General features: G+C 54.7%; 9 protein-coding genes across 9 annotated transcripts; 4 read left to right on the top strand and 5 right to left on the bottom strand.

The window, feature by feature from the left end:
* Positions 1-685: 685 nt before the first annotated feature.
* On the top strand, positions 686-2054 carry CCMA1212_008091 (uncharacterized protein; the record flags this gene model as incomplete). The annotated part of the gene is made up of 3 exons (XM_073705240.1): positions 686-791; positions 848-1101; positions 1152-2054. The coding sequence occupies 3 exons, from the start codon at positions 686-688 to the stop codon at positions 2052-2054; spliced, it is 1263 nt and encodes a 420-aa protein (XP_073556298.1).
* A 1316-nt stretch (positions 2055-3370) lies between these two features.
* CCMA1212_008090 (uncharacterized protein) lies at positions 3371-7879 on the bottom strand (the record flags this gene model as incomplete). The annotated part of the gene is made up of 1 exon (XM_073705239.1): positions 3371-7879. The coding sequence occupies one exon, from the start codon at positions 7877-7879 to the stop codon at positions 3371-3373; it is 4509 nt and encodes a 1502-aa protein (XP_073556299.1).
* Positions 7880-9004: 1125 nt separating this feature from the next.
* Positions 9005-9367, top strand: CCMA1212_008089 (uncharacterized protein; the record flags this gene model as incomplete). The annotated part of the gene is made up of 1 exon (XM_073705238.1): positions 9005-9367. The coding sequence occupies one exon, from the start codon at positions 9005-9007 to the stop codon at positions 9365-9367; it is 363 nt and encodes a 120-aa protein (XP_073556112.1).
* On the bottom strand, positions 9134-9718 carry CCMA1212_008088 (uncharacterized protein; the record flags this gene model as incomplete). Its single annotated transcript, XM_073705237.1, has 2 exons — positions 9134-9363; positions 9415-9718. 2 exons carry the CDS (start codon positions 9716-9718, stop codon positions 9134-9136), a joined length of 534 nt encoding a protein of 177 aa, XP_073556111.1.
* Positions 9653-10687, top strand: CCMA1212_008087 (uncharacterized protein; the record flags this gene model as incomplete). Its single annotated transcript, XM_073705236.1, has 4 exons — positions 9653-9661; positions 9745-9806; positions 9894-9975; positions 10430-10687. 4 exons carry the CDS (start codon positions 9653-9655, stop codon positions 10685-10687), a joined length of 411 nt encoding a protein of 136 aa, XP_073556115.1.
* Positions 10688-15457: 4770 nt separating this feature from the next.
* Positions 15458-16363, bottom strand: CCMA1212_008086 (uncharacterized protein; the record flags this gene model as incomplete). The annotated part of the gene is made up of 2 exons (XM_073705235.1): positions 15458-16101; positions 16210-16363. The coding sequence occupies 2 exons, from the start codon at positions 16361-16363 to the stop codon at positions 15458-15460; spliced, it is 798 nt and encodes a 265-aa protein (XP_073556114.1).
* Positions 16364-18006: 1643 nt separating this feature from the next.
* On the top strand, positions 18007-20032 carry CCMA1212_008085 (Phosphatase DCR2; the record flags this gene model as incomplete). Its single annotated transcript, XM_073705234.1, has 4 exons — positions 18007-18021; positions 18115-18951; positions 19032-19558; positions 19642-20032. 4 exons carry the CDS (start codon positions 18007-18009, stop codon positions 20030-20032), a joined length of 1770 nt encoding a protein of 589 aa, XP_073556113.1.
* An 859-nt stretch (positions 20033-20891) lies between these two features.
* On the bottom strand, positions 20892-24593 carry CCMA1212_008083 (Nephrocystin-3; the record flags this gene model as incomplete). Its single annotated transcript, XM_073705233.1, has 4 exons — positions 20892-22795; positions 22845-23531; positions 23583-24385; positions 24469-24593. 4 exons carry the CDS (start codon positions 24591-24593, stop codon positions 20892-20894), a joined length of 3519 nt encoding a protein of 1172 aa, XP_073556119.1.
* A 388-nt stretch (positions 24594-24981) lies between these two features.
* CCMA1212_008082 (uncharacterized protein) lies at positions 24982-25606 on the bottom strand (the record flags this gene model as incomplete). The annotated part of the gene is made up of 2 exons (XM_073705232.1): positions 24982-25227; positions 25448-25606. The coding sequence occupies 2 exons, from the start codon at positions 25604-25606 to the stop codon at positions 24982-24984; spliced, it is 405 nt and encodes a 134-aa protein (XP_073556118.1).
* Positions 25607-25813: the final 207 nt, after the last annotated feature.

The following is a 25813-nucleotide window of genomic DNA, read 5'->3' as shown; positions in this document are numbered from 1 at the left end:
TCGTCATCCGTGTACAGTAGTATCCCTTTGTTTTCTTTGGTTTCTTTTTTTTTTCTTTTTTTTTTTTGCGCTGATATACGATTGTTTTCTTGATGATTCTGGAGATGACGAGGGAGAGGCCGAAGACGAATGTTTTGAGAGCAGCAGGTAGCCAGGCTTTTGTTACAGGGCGAATGAGGAGTTGATGGGAACTGAGCAGAAAAAAATACCTTTATCGAGCATTTCCTGCTTTATCGGGAAGGCGAAGGCAGGCCGGAGTTTGGATGGCAGGAACGGACGAGGCACTTGTCAATTGTCAATGCAGATGGTTAGACCAGACCGTCCTTCTGGGAAGGAGCGGGAGCACCAGGACTGATTTTCTCATCGCGCCTTCCTTTGCGACTTGACTTGACTTCCCGTTAGTATAAAACCTTCAACTGTTAATGAATAAAGACATGATGACATCATTTCCTTGATCTGCCTATAAGGCTCTGAATAGCCTCACTGGCATTCGTTTCATCTACGAAACATGCAAGAATATCGTGGTTCAACTACTTTAGTCTACAGTATGTCGTCGCATCGCAGCTCAATCAACAGAACGCTTTTCCGAGGTATCACCGGCGCAAAAAGATTTCGGGTGGTCTCACAATACCACTACCTACCTACCAGGTTGATCTCTCTCAAGCAAATATATAATCTACCAACAATGTCACTCCTTCGCAGTCAATTGAACTATAGACATGCCCAGCAACTGGAGAACAGAACAAATAGACTCATCTGCCGCCTCTACTCTTCAAATCGAACCATCAAAGGTACGCTCTATATCTCAGCCAAGCACCTCAAAACAAGGACCATAAGACTCAGACAGCCAACCCTTCCTTCATAGAGCACGACGTCCTCTTCCTCCGCCAACACGGCGCCAAGCACGCAAAATGGCACCTCTCCGCCCCCCTGAAACCAGAATCCCGCGTAAAGCTCTCATACGGCGCTTCCATCTACGGGAAAGATCTCATCGGCCGTCGCATCCTCGACATTGTTCGTGACAGCGCTGGCAATTCCGTCGTTCTGCATGAACCCTCTCTTGCAAGCTATATCATCAACAGCGAGCGTCTCGCGACTCCAGTAAGCACAATCGACACACTAGCAGATGTGAAAAATCTAAGCAATCGCAGATCTACCCCAATGACGCCACCACCATCGTCTCCCTCCTAGACCTCAACCCTTCTCGTCCCGGAGAAGAAGACGTAGAAGAAGATCAAGCTCCCCCCCTTGAGATCTTCGAGGCAGGTACCGGCATGGGCAGCCTCACCCTCCACATCGCCCGCGCCTTACACGCCGCAAACCCGCCTCTACCAGCTCCCCTCAGACAAATCCTCATCTCTTCGCCTTTCAAGCCTCACTATAATTTTTCAACGTCAAGAGGCTGCCTCGACATCTCTCCCGAAGAGCAAGCTTCTCTTGATGAGTATGCGTCCTCCCGCCGTGCCATCCTGCATACCCTCGATCGCAACTCGAAACATTCCCGCGCCGCGTATAAGCTGGTCCGGAACTTTCGCCGCGCGCAGTACTTGCCTTCCGTCGACTTCCACGTCGGCTCCGTGGACGAGTACCTCAGTCGACGACTTGACCAGAACGGCGGACAGCCCTTTCTCTCCCGCGCCATTCTCGACCTCCCTTCAGCTCATGAGAATGCCGAGCGGGTAATACAAGCCCTGCATCCCAACGGCCTGCTCATCCTCTTCAAACCGTCCATCAGCCAGATCGCCGATTTCCAAGCTTGGTCCAATGAGACCAAGCAGCCTGTGCGCATGGAAAAGGTCATCGAGCTGTACTCTACCACTACTTCCGACGGTGGCGTACATGATAGTTCTGGAGGGCGCCACTGGGACGTCAAGACGGTCGTGCCGAGGGCCGAGCAAGGCGAAGGGGGCAATAATAAGCCGGTGCAGGTGATGCGGCCACGGGTAGGGGAGCGGGTTGCCGGTGGAGGATTTGTGGCCGTGTTGCGGCGATGGCCTGTCTCTGAGATGCCATTGCAGGAAGCCCCTGAGGAAGAAACGGAGGTTCAAGAGTGAAGTCGGTGTGTACAAAGACAATATCCCAGATGCTGTACTTGGATCTCCTTGTACGCCTTTATCAGTTGGACATTTCATGGGAGCCTAGATAGACAAGCATCCGACTTGAGCAGATATACCTTGGCAACAGTGGAGGGAGATGGAGATGACGCGCATCGATGGATGAGTGCCTCCACTCTCATTTGCATGTACTTCATCTCAAAAAGCATAATCATTCACAATTTGCGAGACGACCCATCGCCGTTCAAATTGTCCGTAAATGAGGCTATACCAAGACAGTAAAAGCCTAGGTATCAGTCTCACCTCAATCTTCACATGGCTCACAATCTCGGATGTAAGGGAGCAGATCTTAAGCCAAAATGCTTCTTCTGTTTGCTATTTCAGTTTTCAAGGTACCTGCCAGTAAACATTCTCTCTGCCCCCAAACTCTACCAATTGATGGCGGGTATCTCTATATACAACGCTCCAAAGCTGCCAACGAAAAACCAGACTGGAAAAAAAAAAAGGAAAATGTTCATAAAATTCGTCATGGTCGTCATAATCGCATTCGTTAAGAGAAGAAAACTTCCCGCCCGTCACCCCTTTTTTTTCCCGGGTCAATCGTCCTCCTACTGCGCTCTTCCAATCTCGTTACAAGCCTCGGGTAAAAGCATCGAGAGGAAATATCCAAAAGGGGGGCATATGCAGTTCTGCGTCGGCCAGCCATTGCGTTTTTGCTATAGCCCCCCTCCCGTGGAGAGAGCCGCGCTCCATTAACGTAAATCCCAAAACCCAATAAGAAGAAGAAGATATAATCTCCCAGAGTAAGGCAATCTTGTGTGTCCGGCAACTGAATCCTCCGGCCGGCGGTCGGCATGGTAGAAATGAAATGGTGAAAGCGATGGTGAATGGGAAAAAAGGAGAAGTCAAGACAAAACTGAAAGAAAAAAAAACTCAATGCGCGCTATGAAGGCGTGACAGTCATGGCAAATGTGCTGCTCGCTGCTCATGTGTTGAAGGGAGGAAGAAATCTCGGGTTTGCGCTATTAAAGATCCAACCCTTCGGATGTTGTCGAATAGTCAAGATAGAAAGGCGAAAGCGTGAGAATGATAAAAGGAGAGCAAGCAAAGAAAGGGTTGAATCATGCTCGTTAAAGATCCAGTCTTGAGGATGGCTTGCGCCATGTCTTGCAATCTTGAGGTTTTTTTTTTCCTTGTGTCATGCTTCCAGTCGTCAGTAGGAAGGTCCGAAGATAGGTGAAAATTGGAAACAAAACAAAAAACAGTAGATGAGGAAAATAATCTAGGGCGCGATGAGTAGCAGGGGCAGCATATTCTTAGACAGAGTTGTTGGTCCCCTCAGGTGCACGAGCACAGCAGACCATCAGCTTGAGGCTGGTGCCCAGTTCCTCGCATTCTCTAAGCAAGGCTTTGTCGTTCCAGATGCTGTTCTTTCCAGAAGAATGACCAGTTGCGCTCTCGTAGCATCGAGAATACCACCAGCGACCAACTCGGGAGACCATGTTGGTGATGCCTTCATCTGCGTTTGGACTATGGTCTCGCATCATTTCCGCCAAGCTGGGCTGATTCTTGGATGACGTCTTCTTCTTGTTCTCAGCTGAGCCGTTGCTTTGCGAGCTGTCATCAGAGGAAGTGATGGAGCTCGCAACCGGAACCCCGACGCGGGCAGCCTTGATTGTCGAAAAGCCACTCTTGCCCAGGAGTCGAACGATCAAGTCAGCAGTAGACGCCAAATTGGTCTCTGGGGAAACCTCGTGGATGCGTTCCTTGAGTTGACGAATGGTCCGACGCCCGCGATTGCCCATATTGTTCAAGTCGACGTCGAGAATGGAAAGTTCAAGATATCCACCAGGCTTGAGCACACGACGGGCTTCGGAAAGGACGTTCTGATAGTGCGACTCCGGGGCAGCAGCCGGAAAGCGGTAGACAACACAGTTGAAGGTATGCGTAGGAAAGGGAAAGTCGTCCAGCTGGGAGAGGTATTGCACCTGATTGTGGTTTGGCGGACTCAGAGGGTAGCGAGATGCCGAGCTCTGCACATCGGTGGGCAGGGGAGCTCGCGGGGAAAGGTTGAAAAAGTCGGCGGTTGAGTATGTTTCCGCGGCATAAAACGACCAATCATCGTTGCCAAGCCCATCGATGACAAGAACGGATGGGCGCTCGGGGGACTCTATACCCTTCACCAGCAAATGCCGAATGTCGCTGAAGAGGACTTGACCAAATGAAAGCCACTTCGAGACAGTCATGGAACCCACCCGAAGATTGACTTGAGCCAGGGGCGTCCATTCCCCGGAGGACGTGGACGAGCCCGACTGCGTAGACTTGCGGACAGAGGTGATGCTGTGACGCATGCTTTCAGCGGTGCTGGGCTTCCTTGAATGTCCGCCATCTTTCTGCTTTGAGACCTCCGGCACGGGAGATGGAACCGTAGGGCTGGGGTGGGGTTGAAAGGCTTTTCGAATTCTCTCCGTCATGTCGGCACTAAAGGTCGTGGAAGCTGTCGGTGCATCTGAGATGGCCGACAGCTTACGGCCATCAGTGACAAGCGTGGGAGATTCAAGAACCTTCTCCTTTGCAAGCTTCAGGTGGTAGTTCTCGAGATGAAACGGAATTCCTCTAGAAGAGGTAGCCGACTGTCGGTCTTTCACAGTGTCTTCTCCGAGGAGATCATTGTATTCGTCCCAAACCTCATCATCCACAGGCGGGTCATCGGGCTTGGGAATGATAGCCGTCGCCTCTCCATAGTTGTATGAGACACAGGACTCTGTCGAGCTGGTGGTACACTCAGAGTTCTTGCGAGGAGGAAAGGCAAGAAACTCTTGTGTGGTTGTTGCAATCTCTGGGGTGATGTGAGATCTGGGCTCACTGAAGAATGAAAATTCGGTGCCCGCGTCTGTTGTTGAGCCGTCACCACCGAACGCATCGCGGATTGGAGTAGACGGTTTGGAAAAGTTCGGCACCCTTGCGTTCAAGCCTACGCCGTGCGTCGGGGGTATATGCAGAGAAAGCTGCTGGTTCGCGACAAAGGGCCGAGAGAAGCTGCGCGGAGACGGCCTTGCTGGACGGTTGCTCACCACCTGAGGTATTCTTCCCACCTGAGCCAAGCGGCTGGGCCGTCCAGAGCTCAGCGTTACTGCCGAAGGAGGCATTCCCTCAGTGTGGGGAAGGGCCGGCTCGATCATGGCAGGATAAGTGTCTTGGACTGGCGATAGAGGCTCTGGTAGGACGTTTGAACGATACTGCAAGTGTGACGCATTGTTGACCGCATGAGCTTTCTCTGCCTGCACCTCAGGGGTATCGATGTTGGCAGGTGAGCGTGCATAAGCATCGGCCTCGCGCAGGATCTCCTTGAGGTCGGGTTCGGCAGCCCCCTGCTCAGGTGAGTCCATAATGGTGTAAAAGGCCACCGGCTTCTTCTCCACAGGCTGGACAGTAACGGCTACTGGCTCGCTTGCTTTCTCTGACTTGGGTTGGTTGTTGGATCTGCTGAAGAAATTCCATTTCCTCGGAGATCGGGGCTTCTTCTTAAGCTTCTTGGGCGCCGGGTGATTGTTGTTGATGAGGTCCTGAGAAGGCGGCTGCTGCAGATTGAACAGGGAAGACTCATCCGACAGGATGCTAGTGTCGAAGCTCGTCAGGGGCGACGTAATCACCCCGCTTGTGTTGATTGGGCGTGGCAGCTGCAGAGGGTCGTCTGGGAACGACTTCAATCGTTGAACCGATCGTCTATATGCCAGAGTAGATTGCATAGGCGCGCCTCCAGTATCGGAGCTGTCCGACGGTCTTCGGGCGCTCGGCATCCGACTCCGTTCGCGAGGAATCGCTGATGGCCAAAGACCTGGTCCGGGCACACCCCTTGACGCAGAAGATGTGGTCGAGTTGGCAATCGAATCAATGCTTGGACGGTCGTCCGTCGTCAAGCTCAGGTTGCTCTCTGACCTGAGGAGCTCTGCGCTGGCGTTCCGATTTTCAACGATAGCTCCTCCAGCAATAACGACAGGGTTGATGCGGTCAGCCAGGAAGGAATCACCACTGGCAAGGCTCTCGTTGGAGACTTGCGGGGCTGCGACGATTCCGCTTCGCCGTCGAACAGCACCAAGGCGCCCGTAACCTTCATGGCCAGTCCCAGCGGCCGGGCCCTTTCGGGATACTTTTTGTTTCTCCTTCTTGTCTTTGTCGTTGGGAGTACTCTCTGAGGCAGCCTTTTTGCGCCCAAAGAAGGGAAACCGAGAGCCAGAAGAAGCCTTGACAGTCGGCGATGGCGTACCGCTGGCCCGAACTGGGCCAGAGATACTAAGCTTTCTCCGGTCCGGGAGTTTGGACGACGTGGCGGGTTGCTCGGCTGTGGGTAAGTTTGATGTTGATGCGCTCTTGTTGGATTGCAGGCCTGTGGTTTGGGAAGGGTGAGGAATGGCCGCCTCGCTATCGCGTCTCTCAAAATTGGCTGCTCGGAGTGCCAAGCTGCTCTGGATGACCGGAATGGGAGTAAACAGCTGGGACTTGAGGTCGGATGTGCCATCTCGGCTGGGTCGACGCGGTGGCATAGCCTGAGGCGATGGTGATTGATAGTTGCGAAGAGCAAGGCCAGACCTCGGCGGGGACGAGACCGCCATGGCTTGGCTCCCCGGCTGGCGTTTTTGTCTGGGAGACAGCTCATCCTCGTCTTCACTTGCGAGGAGTTTCTGCGAAGACTTCCGCGGAGGGGGGCTTGGCGGCGGCGCTGCGAGGCTCTTCCCCCCCCTCCTCTCCTTCTTTGGGTTCTTGACGCTGATGCCCTTGACAGTTGAGCTTGACGACGAAGAAGTCAGTGACTCTCGAACCGCAGCCAAACCATGGGGATCAACACTGATAGAATCCACCTCATTCGATATGCTTCCAGTTCTTCGTCGAGTAACAGGCGGGCGAGTGAAAGCGGGACTGTGCTGTCGAAATTTGTTCACAGGGAAGCCCCTGCTAGGAACAATGAGGCCGGGAGACTGTGACGATATCGAAGTTGGCGTGGTATCTCGGCTATACGGTCCCGGGCCCGGCGACGCAGAGAACCTCGTGGAGGGACTGCCACTGATGGCGCTGACTTGGCTGCTGTTGGCCGAGAAGAGCAAGCTCCCAGGCGTTGGCGGAGGAAGATCGTGAGTAGCCAAGCGGTAGGGCATGTCCACAGCCGGTCGATTCGAAGCACTGCGTGCTCGGTCATGATGACGGTAGCGATCTAGCTCAGGGTAAATCACGGGTGACTGGCCGACAGGCTTTGTGGCCTCGGGCGGTTCGTCTTTCTGAACGGTGCTTGGGCTTGCTGTGATACCTCGATCAAGTTGGATCCCGAGTGCGGAGTCCATGTTAGGCTGCGATTGGCGCCTGGAGGAGCTCGAACCCAGATTGGCAGCGCCACTAAGCAGGTTGCCTGCCTCGGTCGATGGAGACGGCTTCGTCCGTCTCGGCACGTTTTGTCCCAACCTTGAGCTACTGTCAAAAGACCGACTGGAAGAGGAAGAGCCCGATTCTGTTTGCGTATGGGATCGTGAATAGCCAGAGGAGCTCGTTGCTGAGCCCCATGATTTCGAATGCCGGTCTGGGACGACCTTGGGGGCAGTTTGCTGTGTAGTAGAGGGAGAAGGGCGGCGTGCTGACGATGGGAGAGGGACTCGGCTGGCCACACGGGGTTGTGATGGCTCCTGCTTCACCAACCTCGGGCCTTCCGTGTCTCTTTCGCTCGTCCGGGAGTTAGACTTGGGAATGCCACTCAACAACCTCGAGTCTTCGGGTCGTCGTCGAAAGCCATCGGAAGGCCTGGCCGGTAACCCATATCCCACCTTGGGGGATGCCATACTGTTCCAACCTCGTGGGATATTTGTCGTATTCCAAACATGCCTCTTACTATATGGAGAGAGGCATGCTTCGTCCAAAGGGTTGTTCGAGTCAAAGTTCGTCTTGCCTCCATGTCAGCAAATGCAACGTAACGAAACATGGTAATGATGAGGTCGGAAAAGAGCACAGGTAATTCGGGCAGATTCAACGCACTGATTATTTAACAAGAGCTTCCTTACCTCGCTGGCCCAGGGCTGGGTCGAAGCCTCGCTCTTTCCCCCGTCTTCTTGGGCGTCGTGTTGTTGTTAGTACAGCTGCAGGCACACCAAATCCGGCAACAGAAGGCAGGTTACGATGGTTTCTGGGCAAACAGCTCCAAAGCAAAAGTGAAACTTTTCGCCAAGGCCTTTAGCAGAACGAAAACGAGTGGTTCTTTCAAGGGACCAGCGAATAGAGCAAAAAGAAATTATTCTGTGAGAAAAGGGAGCAATGTAACGATGGAGTGCCGGTAGTATAAAAGAAACCGGCAGACTCAGAGGACCGGAGCAGTGGGGATGCAGCCCGAGGACGGGAATAAGCTGCGCTAGGCACGTAGTAGCTTAGTGCTGCTGAGAGCGCTTGCGAGTAGGTAAATTTGACTGTGCCAGGCCGGGAGGGCACTTGGGCTTGGGGCGGGCGACAGGGGGGGATGTCGAGCTTGGAAAGGATTTTGCCAGCTGGGGATCGATTGGTCCCGTCTGCGAGTACAGGTACAGGCGTGGCAAAGAGGCACGAGGAGTGGAGTGGCGAAACCAGGTCCGGCGGTAGGGTTCAGGTCGACGCTGAGGACAAACCAACGAGAGTCGCTATAGAGTAGACTCAGAGGGCGGGGAAACCTGGCGGATGAGGCTGCTGGGAGCGAGTGAGAAAAGCAGCCTTTGTAGACACGATCATTGGCATCTCTCTGTGGATGTGATGCCTCTTTAGGCGATGAAGGCCTCCGGATGGAGCGTCGCGAGTGGTTGACCGCACCTAGGCCCGGGATTGGTACCTTGCGGAGAGCAGCAACGCTTTGACGGTGGCCGAAGCAGCAAGCAGCACACGATGGCACGCTGCTGGCGACGGCCTTGGGCGGCGGTCAAATGTCGCCGATCGGAGGCAGTGCGATGGCCAGGCCATGGGTGCTGGGGGGGTCCCGGACGCTTGGGGAGATCAGTGGCACTGCGCTGCTGCGACTGCAGATGCAGCTGCAGCTGCGCCGCCATGCGCGCATGAAGACGCGGCCGTGGGCCTGTCTATCCTGTCCCGTAGCATCCAAGCATCCTATGGCTCTCGCCAGCGCCAGGCCGGTCAGGACGAGGCGGCGATTGGGTACGAGGCCTGGCCGAGGGCGTCTGTTCCTGGCAGTCCAAGCATCCAGAGTCTCCCAATATCCCCAGCAGCGGTGGGGCGGCCGAGGGTCTGTGGTCCTCGCCGTTGAAGATGAAAGGCTGCCGTGGTCCCTGGAGGCGCCAAGCGGCGAGGACTAGGCCGACGGGACACGGCGTGCGAGGGACTCATTGGCTCCCAGGCTAACTGTCGCGCGCAATTGGGCCTCGCGGGCTCTGCAGCTTGCAGAGAAGAAGATGGAGAGGTCGTTGGTGAGGCGGAGTAGAGAGTCGAGATGGCCACATGTTCAGTCGCACGCCGCGTCGACCACGGCCCAGGGCGAAGGCCAGCGTGGTCGTCGTGCCAGCATCGTCATTGTCATCGTCATCATCATCAGCGCACGATTGCCTTGTCGACAATGAAGAGGCGACTCCGCTGGCAGCCACATGGCACTCGTCCGTCCGTCCACCCATCTGCCCGTCTGCCTGTCTGTCCTCCCCCCTCACGCCCATTGCCCTTCTTCTCTCTTCTGCTCCAGCCGAGCGTCTCTGGCCGCTTACCCCCATCCCGGGAAGAGGCCACCAGCCACAGCAGGATGTCGTCTGCGAGAGGCTGTATGCATGTCTGAGACACGTCTTGCCTATCCATGTATGTCTCATTTTTGTCGACTCCGACAGGTCGATCCAGAGGACGCGGTGTCTGCATGTCTCAGCACTTCCGCACGATCTGCGTCGTTAGCTTATCCACCTACTCCTACTGGACAGCGTCGGTAGGCGTCAAAGAAAAAAATTTGCAGGGCCTGGGGGTGTGAGAGAGATGGATGGTGAGGAACGAAGAGGGTGTGCAGCTTCTCGTATGTGCTGCCTTGTGCTGCTTGCTGCTGCTGTGGGTGATACTCTCCCACCTGTAGCTTGTCGGCGTCCAGTGGGTGAGACGGTACCTTCGCCCAAGTATTACTCCGCACTCTTCTCTGCCCACAACCTGAGGCATCGGTTTACATCCGTCAACATTCAACCTCCATACTTGCACATGTCAACAATCAACGAGCCTCATTGTTCATCTGCCCCGCATAGATCCATCAGCCTCCATCTCGCGTCTTCCCGTCACGCTCACCATATCCATTTCCAGTGTCGGGGTGCCCAGTCACCGATCGTCCAGGCCTGCTATTTCGTGACGATAGCCATGACTTCCTACTAGGTAATCGAAGGTAGTTGTCTCTCTAGTGCGTCCTTCACCCACCCCGACGTCTGGATGGTGATGCAAGACAGACGCACCTGGGAGATGCAGATGCATCTTTTCGTTCAATTGGCGCGCAGAGCGAACGCACTTGCATGCTCACCCTCTTGCGACCTCACGCGGGCAACAATCATCCCGCTGCCCGAGAGAGACACCACCAGCTGGACGAGGGCATCAGCCTGTATATTGCGGTGGTAGCACTGAATCCTACGCCCGTATCCAACGCTTTCCAGATGAACGCCTAGACGGGCAGACGTCGGCCCTTATCCAAGGCTTGGGGATGCTCCTGCATGGGCCTCTGGTGCATCTTCCATCTGCATGTATCCGGCTGGGGAGCATTACCGGCACGAGCAGATGCTACGGAGTGCTACCGGGATTGCTCGCTACCATTGCTCCTAGGAGATCGACATCCATTGGCGGCCCTACTGGTGTCTTCTTTCGTGCTCCTCGACCACCCCTTCGGCGGAAGGGGACGCACTGATTGCGGGCATGAAGAGTTTTCCCTTCCTTCTCGTCATTTCCGGTATTGTCACACATTTACACATTATACCGTTGTTGCACTACAGATGATCCCGGAGGTCAGCCGCAACCGCAAATTGTCGCACCACCACTATCACACCGCGGAAGCAAAGATGGGCAGGGGGCCGTCACTCCAAGTGGGCAATCCAGCTCTGGAGGCTGACTCTGTCCACTTTGCCCTCGAACGCACGGCCCGTACCAGGTACAAGACCATGCTCATCCAGCACGGACTGTGTGATTCGTCCAAATCATATGAGATGGCGGCTGTCTCTACGCTGTCATTGGCTACTATTTACAGAATTTCCTGCCAATCACTCTTCTCCAGGCTTTCCGTCCCCTGCTTGTCAGGATCTCCCCCATAGCAGAACGCCTCGTCCTGGAGATCACTAAGCAAACAAGTACCACACTAATTACACCCATACGCCCCAGCTATTCTGTGGCTCGACTTGAGGCATCCGGACTGCAAAACGAATACCTGATAAGCCGGGCAGCTGATCTGGCAGGCTAATCCTCTCAGAAGAGTACTGTGTTGGGATACCACTACTGATGAATGTCTATGTATACTTATCCTGCGGATCTAGGGCCGGGAGCCTACGAAGCATTTACGAGTACGATGCATCATGGCCCAATGATGGAATCAAGTGCATCCGGACTGTCGTCCACGCGGTGCCACGGGAGAGATAATAATAGCAAACGGGTAATCCCTTTCTTCCCCGGCACGCCTCCTCTTCTCAAACGCTAAGCACGCGGCAGATGTCGGGTCAGTCATGCTCGAGGCCGTATGCTCGACCCAACAGCTCGGGGCGCACAACGGAGCTGAAAACTGCCTTCATGGCATGGAAGGCTAGTGGCGACGTGTATGTGCTGGCCATGTCTATCGTCACCGACTGCGTGCTGGACTGAAGCCTTGATGCAAGTCTTGCCAGGCTTCTGCATTACTTGCCTCTCTTGCGAGACGAAAAGCAACATCATGACGCCGGAGGGAGGCAACCTGCCAGCTAAGAATATCGAGCTGCATTGAGCTGCTTCGCCACACTTGGCCACGGTCGGGACAGGCCTGAGGCTTGTTGACGTGGCACGTCCCGCTCCCGCCGTGGCTCCGTGGGGCTGGTCTGTGGCTTGTCCGCAACTTGCCAGATCCAGCACCGGCGCTTTCTGCTGACGACAATTAATGGCATGGCGAGGGCAGCTGGCTCTTTTCTCTGGGGTTTCACGACGTGTGATTCTACGTCCATGCTCGTCTGGTCTCATTCATGGATCGGGCATGGAGTCTGTGCACGGACAGGCAAAGTTTCCCAGTCAGGTAGTCGTACAAGCTCTCCCCGAGCCTCGGCCGGCTTGACAAGGCATACCGTCGGCATGATTTACGAAGACGGGACACTGCCGAAAAGGCAGATACGGACTGCTTGACTTAGTCAAGACCTGACTCACTCGTACGCAGGGCCGGGTGCAACATGCTATGGTCGAAAAAAGCATACTGTACCTCTTCGCACAGCAACGCCTGGCGAATCATGTTGTTGCCCCTGCTCTCGCAAGCCTTCATACCCCATTTCCCATCGATCAATATCAAGGTGTGCAAGACGCCAGGCGGAGAACTCCATCCCGCTTAGCGCAGCAAGGGTCTCGGGCGTGCCATTGGCTCCCGGATTTGAAGGTCCCCCAAGTAACGTGACGGGAAGTGCACCAATCTCCAACGCCGCTCGACCAGTCCTTGGACGCTGTGCCGCTCGAGTGCTGAATCATGTCTGCCGACGGGCCTACACGTGTGGAACCCAGCTCGGACGTTGGCTCGCCGAGGTGAAAATCTCTGCTCGTCTCAACCTCCAAGACTGACGACCGAGGGGAGCCGCTAGACGGGCTCTTTGTGTGGTGGTTGCGCCATGGTTGGAGCGCTTGACTTGGTGCAGAGGAAGCCATTGGAAAGCTGTTTTGTGCTCGAGATGCGGGATTAGCGCGTTGGTCTCAACTACTTCCAGGACGACTTGGCGATGGATCTTTTGCTGGGCTTATTGTTGGTCCATTCGTATGACACATCAGGTCGGTCAACCTGGTGGCTGCGTTGCAGGACTGCCGGGCCGTCGAGTGATTGGCTTCCGTTCCTTGGTTGACGCAGCCCTGGTATCTGACTACATGGGGACTATCTGTTCTTTTACCCCCTCCGCATACTTCTGGCACGAGCTCTTCTCTTGCGGTTGGTTGATCTCGGACAATCAGCTCGGTTTACTCTCACATCGGACACTCGTTGGCTGCAGATATTGGCTCGACTCTGCTATGAGCCGGATATAGCCCTGTGCGGTCGAAGGAGCTAGAAGGATCAGAAACTGACCTCTTGATGCTTCGCTCTTTAGACGATGGTGTTGACTACTGCAGACGATATCACCAGCACCTCGGCGATGCAACCTCCCAGCTGCTCAGCTGGGGAGAAGAGTCTTGTCATCACCTTGACTCCTCCTTGGCTTCCCCCCTTTACCCCATCCTACCGGTCGTTGCTCCTGGCATTCGAATGTCTCTCTCCCAAGGCAATCTCTCTTGGTCTGAAAGTCCCAATCCAGCGTCTTCCGAGTCTGAAGCCCACAAAGATGCTTGCCCTCATCGCGATTGGCTCCCCCGTCATACCCACCCTCAGCTGCCAGGGCTGGGGCTAGCGGAATGCTCTGACCTGCATTGCCCGGCGCGTAAATCGTCCTCTTATTCAGCGAGATGGCAGCCCACTGCCCTCAAATGAAACGATGGATGGATGTAGCTTGCTAAGGGATAAAGTGACTGTTCACAAAATGGACACATCATTGTTAGCTTGACGGCTAGATTGACTTCCCGCACGGAAGTGCCAGATGTCCTAGTCTCTACGCTACACTAGACTATGACTACTGTCGAGGAGGCAGTATCTAGAAACTAATGAGCCTATATATACCCGCCGGTGATAAGTTGACATAACACTTTTGAAGGAAGAGGTGGGATCAAGCAGACAGGACGAGAGGGCGTGGACTCAAAGCCCGGCGGATCCTCTGGGTTTTTTCTACTCTACTCCTTTTTTCCCAGCCGTGGAGTGAGTTGCGAGGCCATTCTTTTGAGGGGTGGGCAGGGGGTTTGTTAAAGGAGCGGGGGACTTTGGAGAGATGGAGATGTGATTGATGTGATGAGGCTGGGATGTGGGCATGGAGCGGAGATCACGGGTTTTTTTAGTCTGGCTTGTGTGATACTATCGTGAGTTGGGTAGTGTACGATAAGGTGGTATCAAATGTGATATTACCTATGTACTAACTTGTGGATGTAAGGTATAGATGTAATATCGAGTACGGATGAGAGAAGAAAACAGGATGCGATATCTGTAGCTTGTGAGGGCTGTGATGGGAATGGGAATATGCGCCGTTTGTCTTCTTGCTTGATTCGTGTCTTGGTTTATGTGATGGGTTCGTGTCCTGGTGTATGTGATAAGAGCAATCCTGTGATAGATGCCTGGATATGGAGATGCTTACCTGGGTACTAGTATGCGTGTGATGAATGAAAGAAAGGAATAAGAGCAGTCACTGAACTCGGACACTATGGGTTATCACTTGTCACATGTCAAGAGGAGGCCTGTTGATCGATCGAAAGCAATCTTTTCATTCTTCTCGTCGGAGCAAATCCGTAAGGTACTCTTGGTACTGTATGTTTTTACCCCGGAACAAGTTTCCCAGGTCGTTACAGCCGAAGAGCCTTAAGGTCGTTCAAAAATCGATAGTAGATATCTGTATTTGAGTTGAGAGGACTATGTGAAATGCCCACCAGGACAGAGTAGATGCACAGCTAGAAAGCAACATTGGCGAAGAAAACATGAGGTTACAAGAGGAACTGAGATGGCAAACAGCTCGAGAGTAGCAGAGGTTTTAATCCGTGCTACATAAGGGTGCTCAATCTGGTTCGCACAATTACCCATCGTCGTCTTGAGGGTGTCGAGTTATGATTCAACCATCCCCATTTTCTCCCGTTGTGAAGCTTCTAGTTCGAGTCCCCTATGACTCTGGTGACGGTAATGGTCTTGTTTTGGCCTGACTGGTGTTCTCAGTTTCGCCCTTCCTCTCGGCCTCGACTTCATCGTATTCGTCGTGCCAAGCAGAATAACGAACAGACCTACCGCCGATATAGAGCTTCAAGCCTCACGAACCGCAGAGACACAACAGCAACAGCACGGCAACTACTCAACATTATTCAGATCCCACAACGCCGATTAGCCTCTTGTTAGAAAAAGCGCTTTCGTATGATGTACATGCCATTCATTCCGTCCAAAGGTCAGCTCCCCTTTCCCTCCCGAGCATTTTCATTGCGGAATTTTCGTCCTTCTTCTCCCCCATTTCCCAGATACTCTGCCTTGAATGAAGAAAGGAATGAAGAAAAAAAAAAGCAAAGAAAAACTAGAGAAATCAGATTGTCAAATCTCCAACTTCCGATATACTCCATGCGGCACACATCCTCTCCCCTTCTCATCACTTCTTACAGCCAACTGACGGGACCATTCCTTATGCCGCGGCAAATCTGGCAGCGCGCTTCTCGGCCTTTGCCCGTTCGACAGGATCCTCTATGACGCTGCCAAACTTGGGCTTGCCCGAAGCCTTGCCGCCCTGATCCCGGCCGCCCCTGTTGCGCGCGCTCCGCCTCTCGTTGCCCGAAGGCTCCCTGCGGTCCTGGCCGCCGCGCCTCTTGCCTGGCCGGTTGCCACCGTCGCCCTCGTTGCGGCCGCGGCCGCGCTTGAGCGGCCTCTCGGGCAGCGCCGAGTCCAGCCCGCCGGCAATCTCCTTGTCGTCGACGCCGAAGCGCTTCGCCCGCTCGGCCAGCTTCTTGGCCTCGTCGTCGAGCTCCGTGCCGAAGCGCTTGGCCCGCTCGGCGCGCTTCTTCAGCTCCTCGTCGGCGGTCGTGGACGAGAGGCCCATGGCGAAGGACGGAGCGGCCGCCTTGGGCGCTTCCTCGGCGGCGGGCTTGTCGCCGGCTTCTTCTTCTCCTCCTTCTTCAGCGGGTTTGGACTCATCCTTGGCTGCTTCCGGGGCAGCGGCGGCGGCAGGCTCTTCGGCGGGCTTCTCTACGGGCTGGGCTGGCTGTTCCGGCTCTGGTTTTGAGGCAGTGGGTTCGTCGTCACTGTAGTTGATCTCATCCTCCTTGTTCTCTGCTGGATTTCGTCTTTGTTAGCCGTTGCTCTCGACTCTTTGCTGGAGATTTGCGTGTTTCGCTTGGTCCCGCGCGACGTGAGTGTCAGGTCCTCGCAGGTTGTACATACCAGGCTTGTCGGCTTCCGGTGCGGACGCGGCGTTCTTCTTGTCGTCTTCTTGCAGTCGCGCAATGAGGTCGGCCTTGTTGCCGGTCTGGGGAAGCTTCTTCTCGGCAAGGAGCTTCTTCAGCTCCGGCACCTTGAGCGATGTGTAGTCGGCCATTGTGGCGAGAGTGGAATTAGTCGGTAATGGATAAAATGAAAGAATTTCGCGCGCTCGCGGTGACGGCAATCGGACTGAGGGAGCGCAGGGGGAAAAAAGAGTCGGAGTGCTGCAGAACCACGTCAGTCGGTGGTAGCGGGTAGACGCGCGGCTGTTGAAGGGCGACTAGAGGCGGAAGGGCGCAGGAATCGGCGGTGAATCAAGGATTGCAAAGATGAAATGCCTGGGAGGCGTCGCGAGAAGGAAGAAGACGGCGTTGGTAAAGGGAATTGACCAGCGAAGGAAATGAAGAGCAAGAGGAAGAGGAACGTCGAGGCGAGACGCGATGCGAGCCGCTATTACGAAAGGCGAGGCTGGGGAGCGCCGATTTGCACTGGGAAGGGGTGCACGGACCAGCTGGTACAGTAAGCTGAAGATGTGCTGAAGCTGTCGGTTCTTTTCACAATTTTCATGAATGGCTGTTTGTTTGGTAGCAGAAATCAATTGTATGGTCATGGAGACTGTCTTTCCCATGTTACACGATGACAGGGTCAGTCCTAATAGCGGCTTGCCGAGGCTGAAAGACAGGTTGTTCCTACAATCATATCGTCTCCGTGTCTTGTGGTCCATCGTAGGGTACTTGGCTGTATCGTGGAGCTGCCTACCCTATATCTTCCGTTTTCACTCTGCATGAGCTTTTCTTAACGGGAGTTGCTTCTAATAACACGGGTTGATGCCTCCATCAAGCTACTGGATAGGTAGAGAAGAGATGTTGAATCTTCTGGGGTGTTTGCGATCCCCAGAGAGTTGTATTGCACGCAAGATCATCGGCCATGTTATTTGAAATCATGGCCTTGAGTTGGACATTGAATCCGACATGGAGCTCAGCTGCAGCTTGCTGGTACCTCCCAAGTATTGCCAGAAGTGTAGTTGAGCATTCGAAAGGAGCTCTATTGCTCTGCTTGGATGCGCTGCCAAGGCACTGTTTGTTCCGTCCATTCCTCCAGCATGACCGTAAAATCCAGCAAAAGATTCATGACCCTTGGATTCAATCCTTCACCGTAACATCAACCGCATCGATCGAACCTGAAGCGATACTCGATACCGACAAGATCCTGCATTAGTGCCGCTGCTTCCAGGGGCTTTCCAGCAGCTCCAGGCCCTGAGCTCGCTACAGCTCGGCGGCCTGACCCCACTGCAGCAAGGCTCTAGAGCCCTACCTAATAATACCTGGTCGGATCAACGTGGAGCCTCTCGCCTCGGACCAATTGCGTGCCCCGTCTCGCGGCCCCGGCATTTGATGCTGAACCCCTTTGGTCGACGGGTTGGACGAGCTTCCACATGCCACGAACCACCAACCGCCTCCTGGCCAGACGGAGATTCCAGAGCTTCAACACAGACAGACTTGGATACTGGCTTGCAGTTCGCTGGATGAATTGCTTCCCTGGACACACAGACAGCTGCCTCGACTCTGAACCCTTACGCGCGGCTGCGGCGAACCGTATCGAGTGGCGGCATTCGATATACGAGACCCTCCGCGATGCTTGACTGCACAAAGATGCGAACCACACGATACTAAGCAGATTGTGCTGCGCGGCGCATCTCTTCAAATTCGATCCATTGTTTGACATTCAGCTTGCAGTCCCCACGGGCGTCTCTCCAAGATGACGCGACGTATTGTACGTTGGCCAGCTCCCTTCAAGCCTGCTACCGTTGCTGGTCGCATCGACATGGGCACGAGGCAACAACTAACACGATGCTTCTTCCGTCAGGTCCGCACGCTCACCCAGCTGGGCGCCGTCGTCTTCGTCACCACCATCGTCATCTTCTTCCTCGACCGAAACTACAGAGTCCTCCCCAACGCCCTCCACAACTACATGCCCTCCCACCACCCCGGCCTCGTAGTCACCGACGTCACCCTCACGACCTGCTCCTCCCTCAAGCCCTTTTCCTCCTGCGAACTGAATCCAAACGAATGGCAGCGGATCGAAAAGGAGCTGTACCTGGGCAGGGCGTGGACGTCAAAGGCGTACCTGCACGTCCGCCGCAAGCGCGAAGAGGAGCTGAGCGAAGACGACAAGGTTGTCGTCGGCGTCTCTGTCGGATCCCTCAACCCGGGCGACGTCGCCGACGGCAGCGAGCACTGGGAGCCCCGGCCCGGCGGCATATGGCTGAAGCGCTCCCGGAATAAGAAATCGAGCGACTCGGACGCGGCCGTGACGGACGTCGACGTCGTCTTCGGCGACGACGCAACCGAGGCGCGCAACGGCTGGGGCATCGTCGGGCGGCCTCTGCACCTCGGCACCGGGGGCAACCTCCTCAGCGCCCATCTGACCGTGCGGAGGGGAGCGCCTCACCAGCCGAAGAGGCCGAAGCCGAGAATCCCCGACAACGGCCGGTTCAAGATCATGCAGGTCGGAGACTTGCACCTCAGCACCGGCGTGGGCGAGTGTCGAGACGCTGTGCCCGATGGCTACAAGGGGGGCAAATGCGAGGCCGACCCCAGGACCCTCGACTTCCTCACCAAGATGCTTGACGAAGAGAAGCCCGATCTCGTCATCCTGAGCGGCGACCAGGTCAACGGTGATACAGCCCCTGACGCACCATCGGTACGTGTGCCCCCTTGTTTGTTCCGAGTCAAACTGTGTAACTTGCTTTTGCCTATGAGACGGGAAGCTGACATTCGCAGGCCATATACAAATACGCCTCGCTCCTGATTGAGCGCAAGATCCCCTACGCCGCCATCTTCGGCAACCACGACGACGAAAAGTCCATGTCGCGCGAAGGCCAGATGGCGCTCATGGAGACGCTGCCCTACTCCCTCTCCCAGGCCGGCCCCGTCGACGTCGACGGCGTCGGCAACTACTACATCGAGGTCCTGGCGCGAGGCCACAACGAGCACTCCGCCTTGACCATTTACCTGCTCGACACCCACTCTTACTCGCCCGACGAGCGGCACTATCCAGGGTATGACTGGGTGAAGCCCAGCCAGATTGACTGGTTCAAGAAGACGAGCGCGAGTCTCAAGAAGAACCACGACGGATACACGCACCGCCACATGGACATTGCCTTTATCCACATCCCCCTGACTGAATACGCAGATTGGGACAAGCCCCGTGTGGGCGAATGGCGCGAAGGCGTCACGGCGCCCGTCTACAACACGGGCTTCCACGACGCTCTCGTCCAAGAGGGCGTCGTCATGGTCAGCGCCGGCCAGTAAGTCACTACCCCATTATCAACAACTCCCCCATCATCGCCCCCACCTTTCCAAAAAGTCCCACTTAACACCGCCGTGCCAGCGACCACGTAAACGACTACTGCTCCCTCTCCTCCCACGGCGACGAAACCAAATCCTTCCTCCCAGGCTGGGACCAGAAGCTGCCCCTCGAGCCGGAAAAGGACAAGGAAAAGGACGCCGCGAACAAGGTGCCCGCCATGTGGATGTGCTACTCGGGCGGCGTCGGCTTCGGCGGGTACGCCGGCTACGACGGGTACATTCGGCGGCTGCGCCTCTTCGAGGTGGACACGGAGGAGGCGCGCATCACGACCTGGAAGAGGGTCGAGTTCGGGGAGAATGCGCAGGCGAGGGTCGACCAGCAGATCCTCGTCGAGGCGGGCAAGGCGTATTTCGCGCCGCCTGCGATGCCGCCGCCGCCGGAGGAGCAGCAACAGCAACAGCAGCAGCAGTGATTGTTTATGGATATGTGGGATGTGATGGGGTGAAAAAAGAGTATTATTATTGAGCATATTTATACATTGGATCTTTGTCTGATGGGGGAGTGAGCCTCAGTGATGAGGTGTTTCATCAGTCACTCGTTGGGTACATGATGGGGATGAAGTACTATGAATGCTCTGCCAGCTTTGAAGCCATTGCTTTGGCTCTCTGGCAGGAATCATTGGATGGATGAGGGTTGTATATATGACCGGTGCTGGAGACCAGGCATGAGATGGGCTGGTTGTATTCGAGCATTAGTACATGGCGTCTATACTTTATACTCTTGTTCGATGATAGCATCGAGATGGTCACAAGAGTGACATCATTGAAAAAAAAGGGGTATGAATATACATGTTATGATATCAATGGATCAATGGTTCAAGGCAATATTTACATTTATGAAATCGTGCCCTCATAGACAATTCAACCGCCACACAAAAAGAAATCCCAAGCACCACCACCGTTCTCGCCACGCCGTCACCACAATAGATAAAACCCAAGAGAACTCCTCGCTCAACCCAGTACAGAAAAAAATTAGAACAAAATCAGAATAGCAACACACTGAAACCGGAAAGAAGATACAAAAGTAAAAACCCGTGAGCTAGCAAGCCACGGCACCCAGCCCACAAAAAGAGAGGTGGCAAAAGACACCAAAAAATTGACCGAGACAGGGGTCGAACCTGCAACCTCCTGATGTACTTAATCGTAGTCAGACGCTCTGCCATTGAGCCACACGGCCGATCTTGCTTGTTGAATGTCAGCCATGGAAAATTGAACTATAGCAGCAAGGCCAAGTCGCTTTCCTCGACTCGAGTCAAACCTCGGAGCGAAGAGTTAGAGTGTCCCCCTCCTCTTCATCTCCCTCAAGAGCCCCATCAAGTTCAACACCTTCTCATCGCGGCACTTTTCGAAAAAAGGCTCGTTTTCGTACATCTCTCTCAGCTTGGATCCCGTCTCGACAACCTCTCCCTCGCGGTACAGCTCGGTCGCCGACTTCTTGATCGCGATGACGTCGAGATAGAGCTCTTCCGCTTCGCCAAACGCTCGGCGACGGGAGGCATCACGAAGAACTGCCTCCTCCTTGGATCTCGTGTAGCGTTCTCGAGTGACGGTGTTGGTCGAGTTGATTGTCGAACGGCGCCGGTACCGAGACCGAAAAGCGCGCGGGGATGAACTCGAATCAGACGAGTGAATGGATGCCGTCTCCTCGTCCTCGCCCAGCAAGTGGGCATGCAGGCGGCAGCTTAATGCCAGGTTCTCCATCGTAGTTGTATGAAGCGGGTGAGCTCTGCCAAGCGAAGCAGCCATGATATCCAAGGCCTTTCGGTACTTGACCTTGGCGTCGTCGTAACGACAGCGTATGTCGTCAATAACAGCCAGCTTCTGCAGCGCGTGAGCTGTGTTTGGATGCTCTGGCCCCAGAGTTCTAGATTTGATCTCGAGTGACTTCTTGTAGAGTGCTTCGGCCTCGTCCATGGCGTTACTGGCCTTGGATACGTGCGCAAGCTCATCGAGAGCTTCGACGGTGATCGGATTGCTCTGGCCAAACATGCTCTGATAAGAGATGTATACTCGGCGATAGAGCGCCTGTGCCTCCTCCATCTTTCCCAGCTGTTCTAGCGTCGATGCGAGCTTTTGGACCGTACTCACAGTCGCCGCATCTGTTGGCCCAAGCTCTTCCTCTTGCTTATGCTCAATAATCCCGTACTGGTCTTCCGCATAGTCATAATCTCCTCGAGCAGTTGCCGCTGATATCTTCGCCAGAGCAACCCGGAAGCCGAGGGCTTGGTCGATGGATGCCAAGTCAATGTTTGTCAAGACTTCGGTGCTCTTTTCGTGTTCCCCTGCTTGTTGAAGCAACGACGCAAGCGATAGACATGTTTGTATCCTTTCCCGAGCGTCCATGCCCGCTTTTTGCCGCAGCGAAAGCTTGAAGCAGCCGATGGCTTGCTCCAACGCACCCTGCGTCATGCACACATTTCCCAAGACCTGCCACGCGACGTCGTCATCATCGTGCTCTAGGATGCCGGACCAGTCGTCGTAGCAAGCCTTTGCGTGAGGGCCCATGATCCTCCCAAAGTCGTGAATTTCCAGTAGACTCGACGAAGTCGCCTCCTTTTCCCGGATGCCGTCGACGCAAATATTGCAAGCTAGCCATGCGTTCTCTTTCTGTTCTCCATCCTTGAGCGTTGCGCGTACGTACTCACGGGCCGCGGGGTCGAGTACAAAGGCCTCGAAAGACGAGGTCGAGGAGTTCGTGCCTTGCGATGCCGATGGTGAGCTGGGTGATGACGTTGTGGACGACGGTGCCGAATCAGGGGAGGGTGTCTGTATGAAATTCTGATCAAACAGGTATTGCAGAACATCATCAAGTCGATTCGCGGCTTGAAAGGCTGCACGATAGTTAGCTGTGAACTCAAAAGTGATTCCTGTACACTTGCCTCTTATCTCCTTCAAAGTATCTGTGAACCGTGCTGGCGTCTTCCTGTGGCCTTTGGGTGGACCGAACAAGGCGACGGGAATGACTGTGTACGAAAGCATAGCGCTGACACGAAGTACTGTTCTTGTGACGGAAGACTGATCGAGCATAGAGCCCAGTATCCTCAGCGGCATATCGGACGCGACCTTACTCTGGTAGTAAGAGACATCGAGGCCCTTCTTGCTGATGGTCGAAGCGGCGAGCGCTACGCTCTGAGGATGGCACTTGAGCTGCCGCACCAGCTTATGAGCTGCTTCGTCTGGCGATTGTTAGTCGTTGTAGCTCACATATCAAGCGGCCTTCCATACCTTCATGATCGCTTTGTAGCGCCTCGTCTCCTACTATCGAGCGAAGTAGCTGTACGGCTTCTTCGTCCACCATTGCCCCGATGTGCAGCTTCGTCCCCCAGATACAGTTGCTGCTATCCCGTGAGGTTAAAATAATCTTTCCCGTGAGGGTGAGTGGAATAAAGTCGGAAATGTCGAAAGACGGTTCAACATTGTCAAAGATGAGCAGCCACTTGTCATTTTCGGGCCTCATCAGCCAGTCTTTGACGGCTCGAACCACAGCCTTGACTCGTAATGTATCCAGCTGCTGAATGCTCTTTACCTTGAGCATCTCTTCGACGCCCGTGAGTCCCAGTTCGTTTTCGACCCGAGATCGAGGAGCGTTCTTGGAGTAGTACTCAACCAGATGGTTGGCGAACTCGAGATAGCTCGTCACGGCCGTCTCCCAGCTCTCAGCCCAGATCCAGAAGACGAACGAAAGCTCGTGCCTCTTGAGCTCGGCGTAATCTCGCGCAAGAGTAGTCTTGCCGACGCCAGCATCTCCCCAGAGACTGGCGATGCTGATATGCAGAGCTTGTCGGGCAGGAGATGGCTTGAAGCTGGATTCAAGCTGTTCGAGAGGGCCCTGTCTGTGAATAATGACGCTCGGCTCACAGGGCAGCTTGTATGGAATATCGAAACCTTCCGTTAGGTATTCCAGATGTTGATCTGGGTATATCTGGTCAGACTTGTTGAGTCGAGCAGTGACATGTCACTCACCTGTGACGGAATCAAATGCCTTTCGCTTCTTCTCCAACAGTCCAGAAGCAGTGGCTTGATGTATCATGTGGCGAAACTTGTGAATAAACATCCTGTAGTTGGCATCTCGGCCCTCGAATTGCACCAAGCCCGAGTGAGTGGCGGCCAGTCCGATCTGCACGCCATCTGAGCCAGACATGGAATGCCGCGGTTCGACCACGAATCCGTCCTCCGATTGCTTAGTTTCGTGGAAAGACAGCTGTGGCAGGTTCGCTGTAATGGCCTTGAACGCCTCCATCTGGTTTTCTAACCACTCGATATCCTGTACCTGGGGCTGCATGGAATGTCCGCGAGCAGACGTCGGCTGGTCATCAAAGCCCGACGTCGTCCTTCGAATGACGTGCGCGAGCGGCGTTGGCGACAGTGGCCTTCCTGGAGACAAGGTGCCCAAGAAAGCCACTCCGCAAGTCGCCAGCTCGATGTCTTTGAGCTCTGCATCGATGGCCTCGCTGGAGATGATGAGCGCTCGTTTGACGATCCATCCTCCCAGGCTGTGCGCAATGAAGAAGAGCGGCCGTCTGCTCGTGCCGTCGCGAACGCGCTGATTGCCCAGCTCCTTGACCAAGTCCAAAGCCCTGCCGTAGAGCACGTTGCGCACCAGGTACCGGTAGTTGACTCCGTCGGAGATGTACCCGTACGTCATGACCCTCGCGTTGGGGATATCTTGCGCGAGAAGGTCCTCCAGCCACGACTTGGCCTTGCCGCCCTCCAGGGAGACCCATGACTTGAAGCCCTGTCCGCCCAGGCCATGGACGGCCACGATGCTGTAACTTGTCAGGCGAGTGTACCGGTAGTGGGTAGCATAGTAGGTACGGAGCAGTCGAAGCGGGCTTGGAGCCAAACCTACTCTATGTCGGCATCTTCAGGGTCATGCACCGTCCGCAAGCCGCTGCCTTCTGAGCTTCGCTGCCGTGTGACGGCTGTCCGTACGCGCTGGAACAAGCCCTTGAACGAGTCGCGCGAGTCCGCCATTAAGTCAAGTGCAGGTATGTCGAGACTGCCGTATTATGACTGAAAGCCTCACTGGACATTTCAGATTTGATGGTTTGTAGAGCGCAAAGGTGAGGTTCATCGGCCGAAGAGAAACGATGGAAGGTTAGAGTTGAAGGAGAGAGGATGGCGGCGGCCGGACGAGCGAAGGACGTGGCTGGTGTAGGAGTGCAAGTACCTCCAATGTACAGGCAATTTGAGGCTCTTGCCTGGGTTTGAGTTTGGGCTTGGTTCTTTCAGTGGCTGAGCGTGCAAAGGTCAGAAAAGTACGTGAATCTGTCATGACACAATTACAATTTAAAATCTATCCAGCTTCAAACTAACATGAGAGGCACCGCACAAGAAATCGACAGTTCATGGCCTGGAATCATCAGGCAGACTTGATACCGACCGGTTGGGTCGCCATTTCCCGCAGTCTTAGTTCACGGGCTCTCGCAAGAGGAGACGAACCAACCGAGACACCCAGGCACCAAAGCTCAAAACCTGCTGAACCAGTCAGGGCGAAGGCCGTGGAAGTGGCGATAAAGTCAGAGCAGAGCGCCGGAGACATGGTAGACCACTCCAGAAAGGTTGAATGCAACTGGACGTTCCTGGTGAAGCCTCTCCTAAGGTAAGTCTAGTCTTGTAGGAGCTGTAGGCGCTTATACTGTACCCAACGAGATCTCGACCGTTTGCCACTGTCCGCCACCCCCCTCCTCGGTTACTCGCTCCGATTGTCTGCTATTCCAATGATCTCCTTCTCTAGAATCAATCAAGAATTGACTCATCCCTTCACCGGCCCTTGAATAGCCGCTGCCATCGCCGAATCTGCTGCTATCCGTGGCGCAGCAACACACCGAAGCGCAGGTGATGCCACCACCGAGCGTGTGGCGCAGCCTAAACTTTGGTCCAAGGGGCGGCCTCTCAGCCATTCCAGGCACAACGACGTCACATGCCATATCCAAGGCTTCCTGCTTAATACTCATGACTGATGCGGCGAATGAGTCCAGGTCCATCTCGGCGATTGCAATGAAGCCCACCAGAAAGAATGCCTTGACCGTGATTTCTGTCCCTGTTTGTATATAAATTCATCGTAATACAAGTCCTTGCCCTACTGCTTGACTCGCGAGATCAACACTGCAGTAGCTGGCAATAGCCCCAGCATCAGCTACACCAACGACCAATCTCATCTCATACCCTCCTCTCTTCTAAACTCTCTCCTC

The sequence above is a fragment of the Trichoderma ghanense genome (genome assembly GCF_004382785.1).
Source record: "Trichoderma ghanense strain CCMA-1212 chromosome Unknown scaffold_11, whole genome shotgun sequence".
In the NCBI taxonomy this organism is placed as follows: Eukaryota; Fungi; Ascomycota; class Sordariomycetes; order Hypocreales; family Hypocreaceae; genus Trichoderma; species Trichoderma ghanense.
Note: the sequence above shows the minus strand (reverse complement) of the source record. Positions and strands in the feature narration are given on the sequence as shown.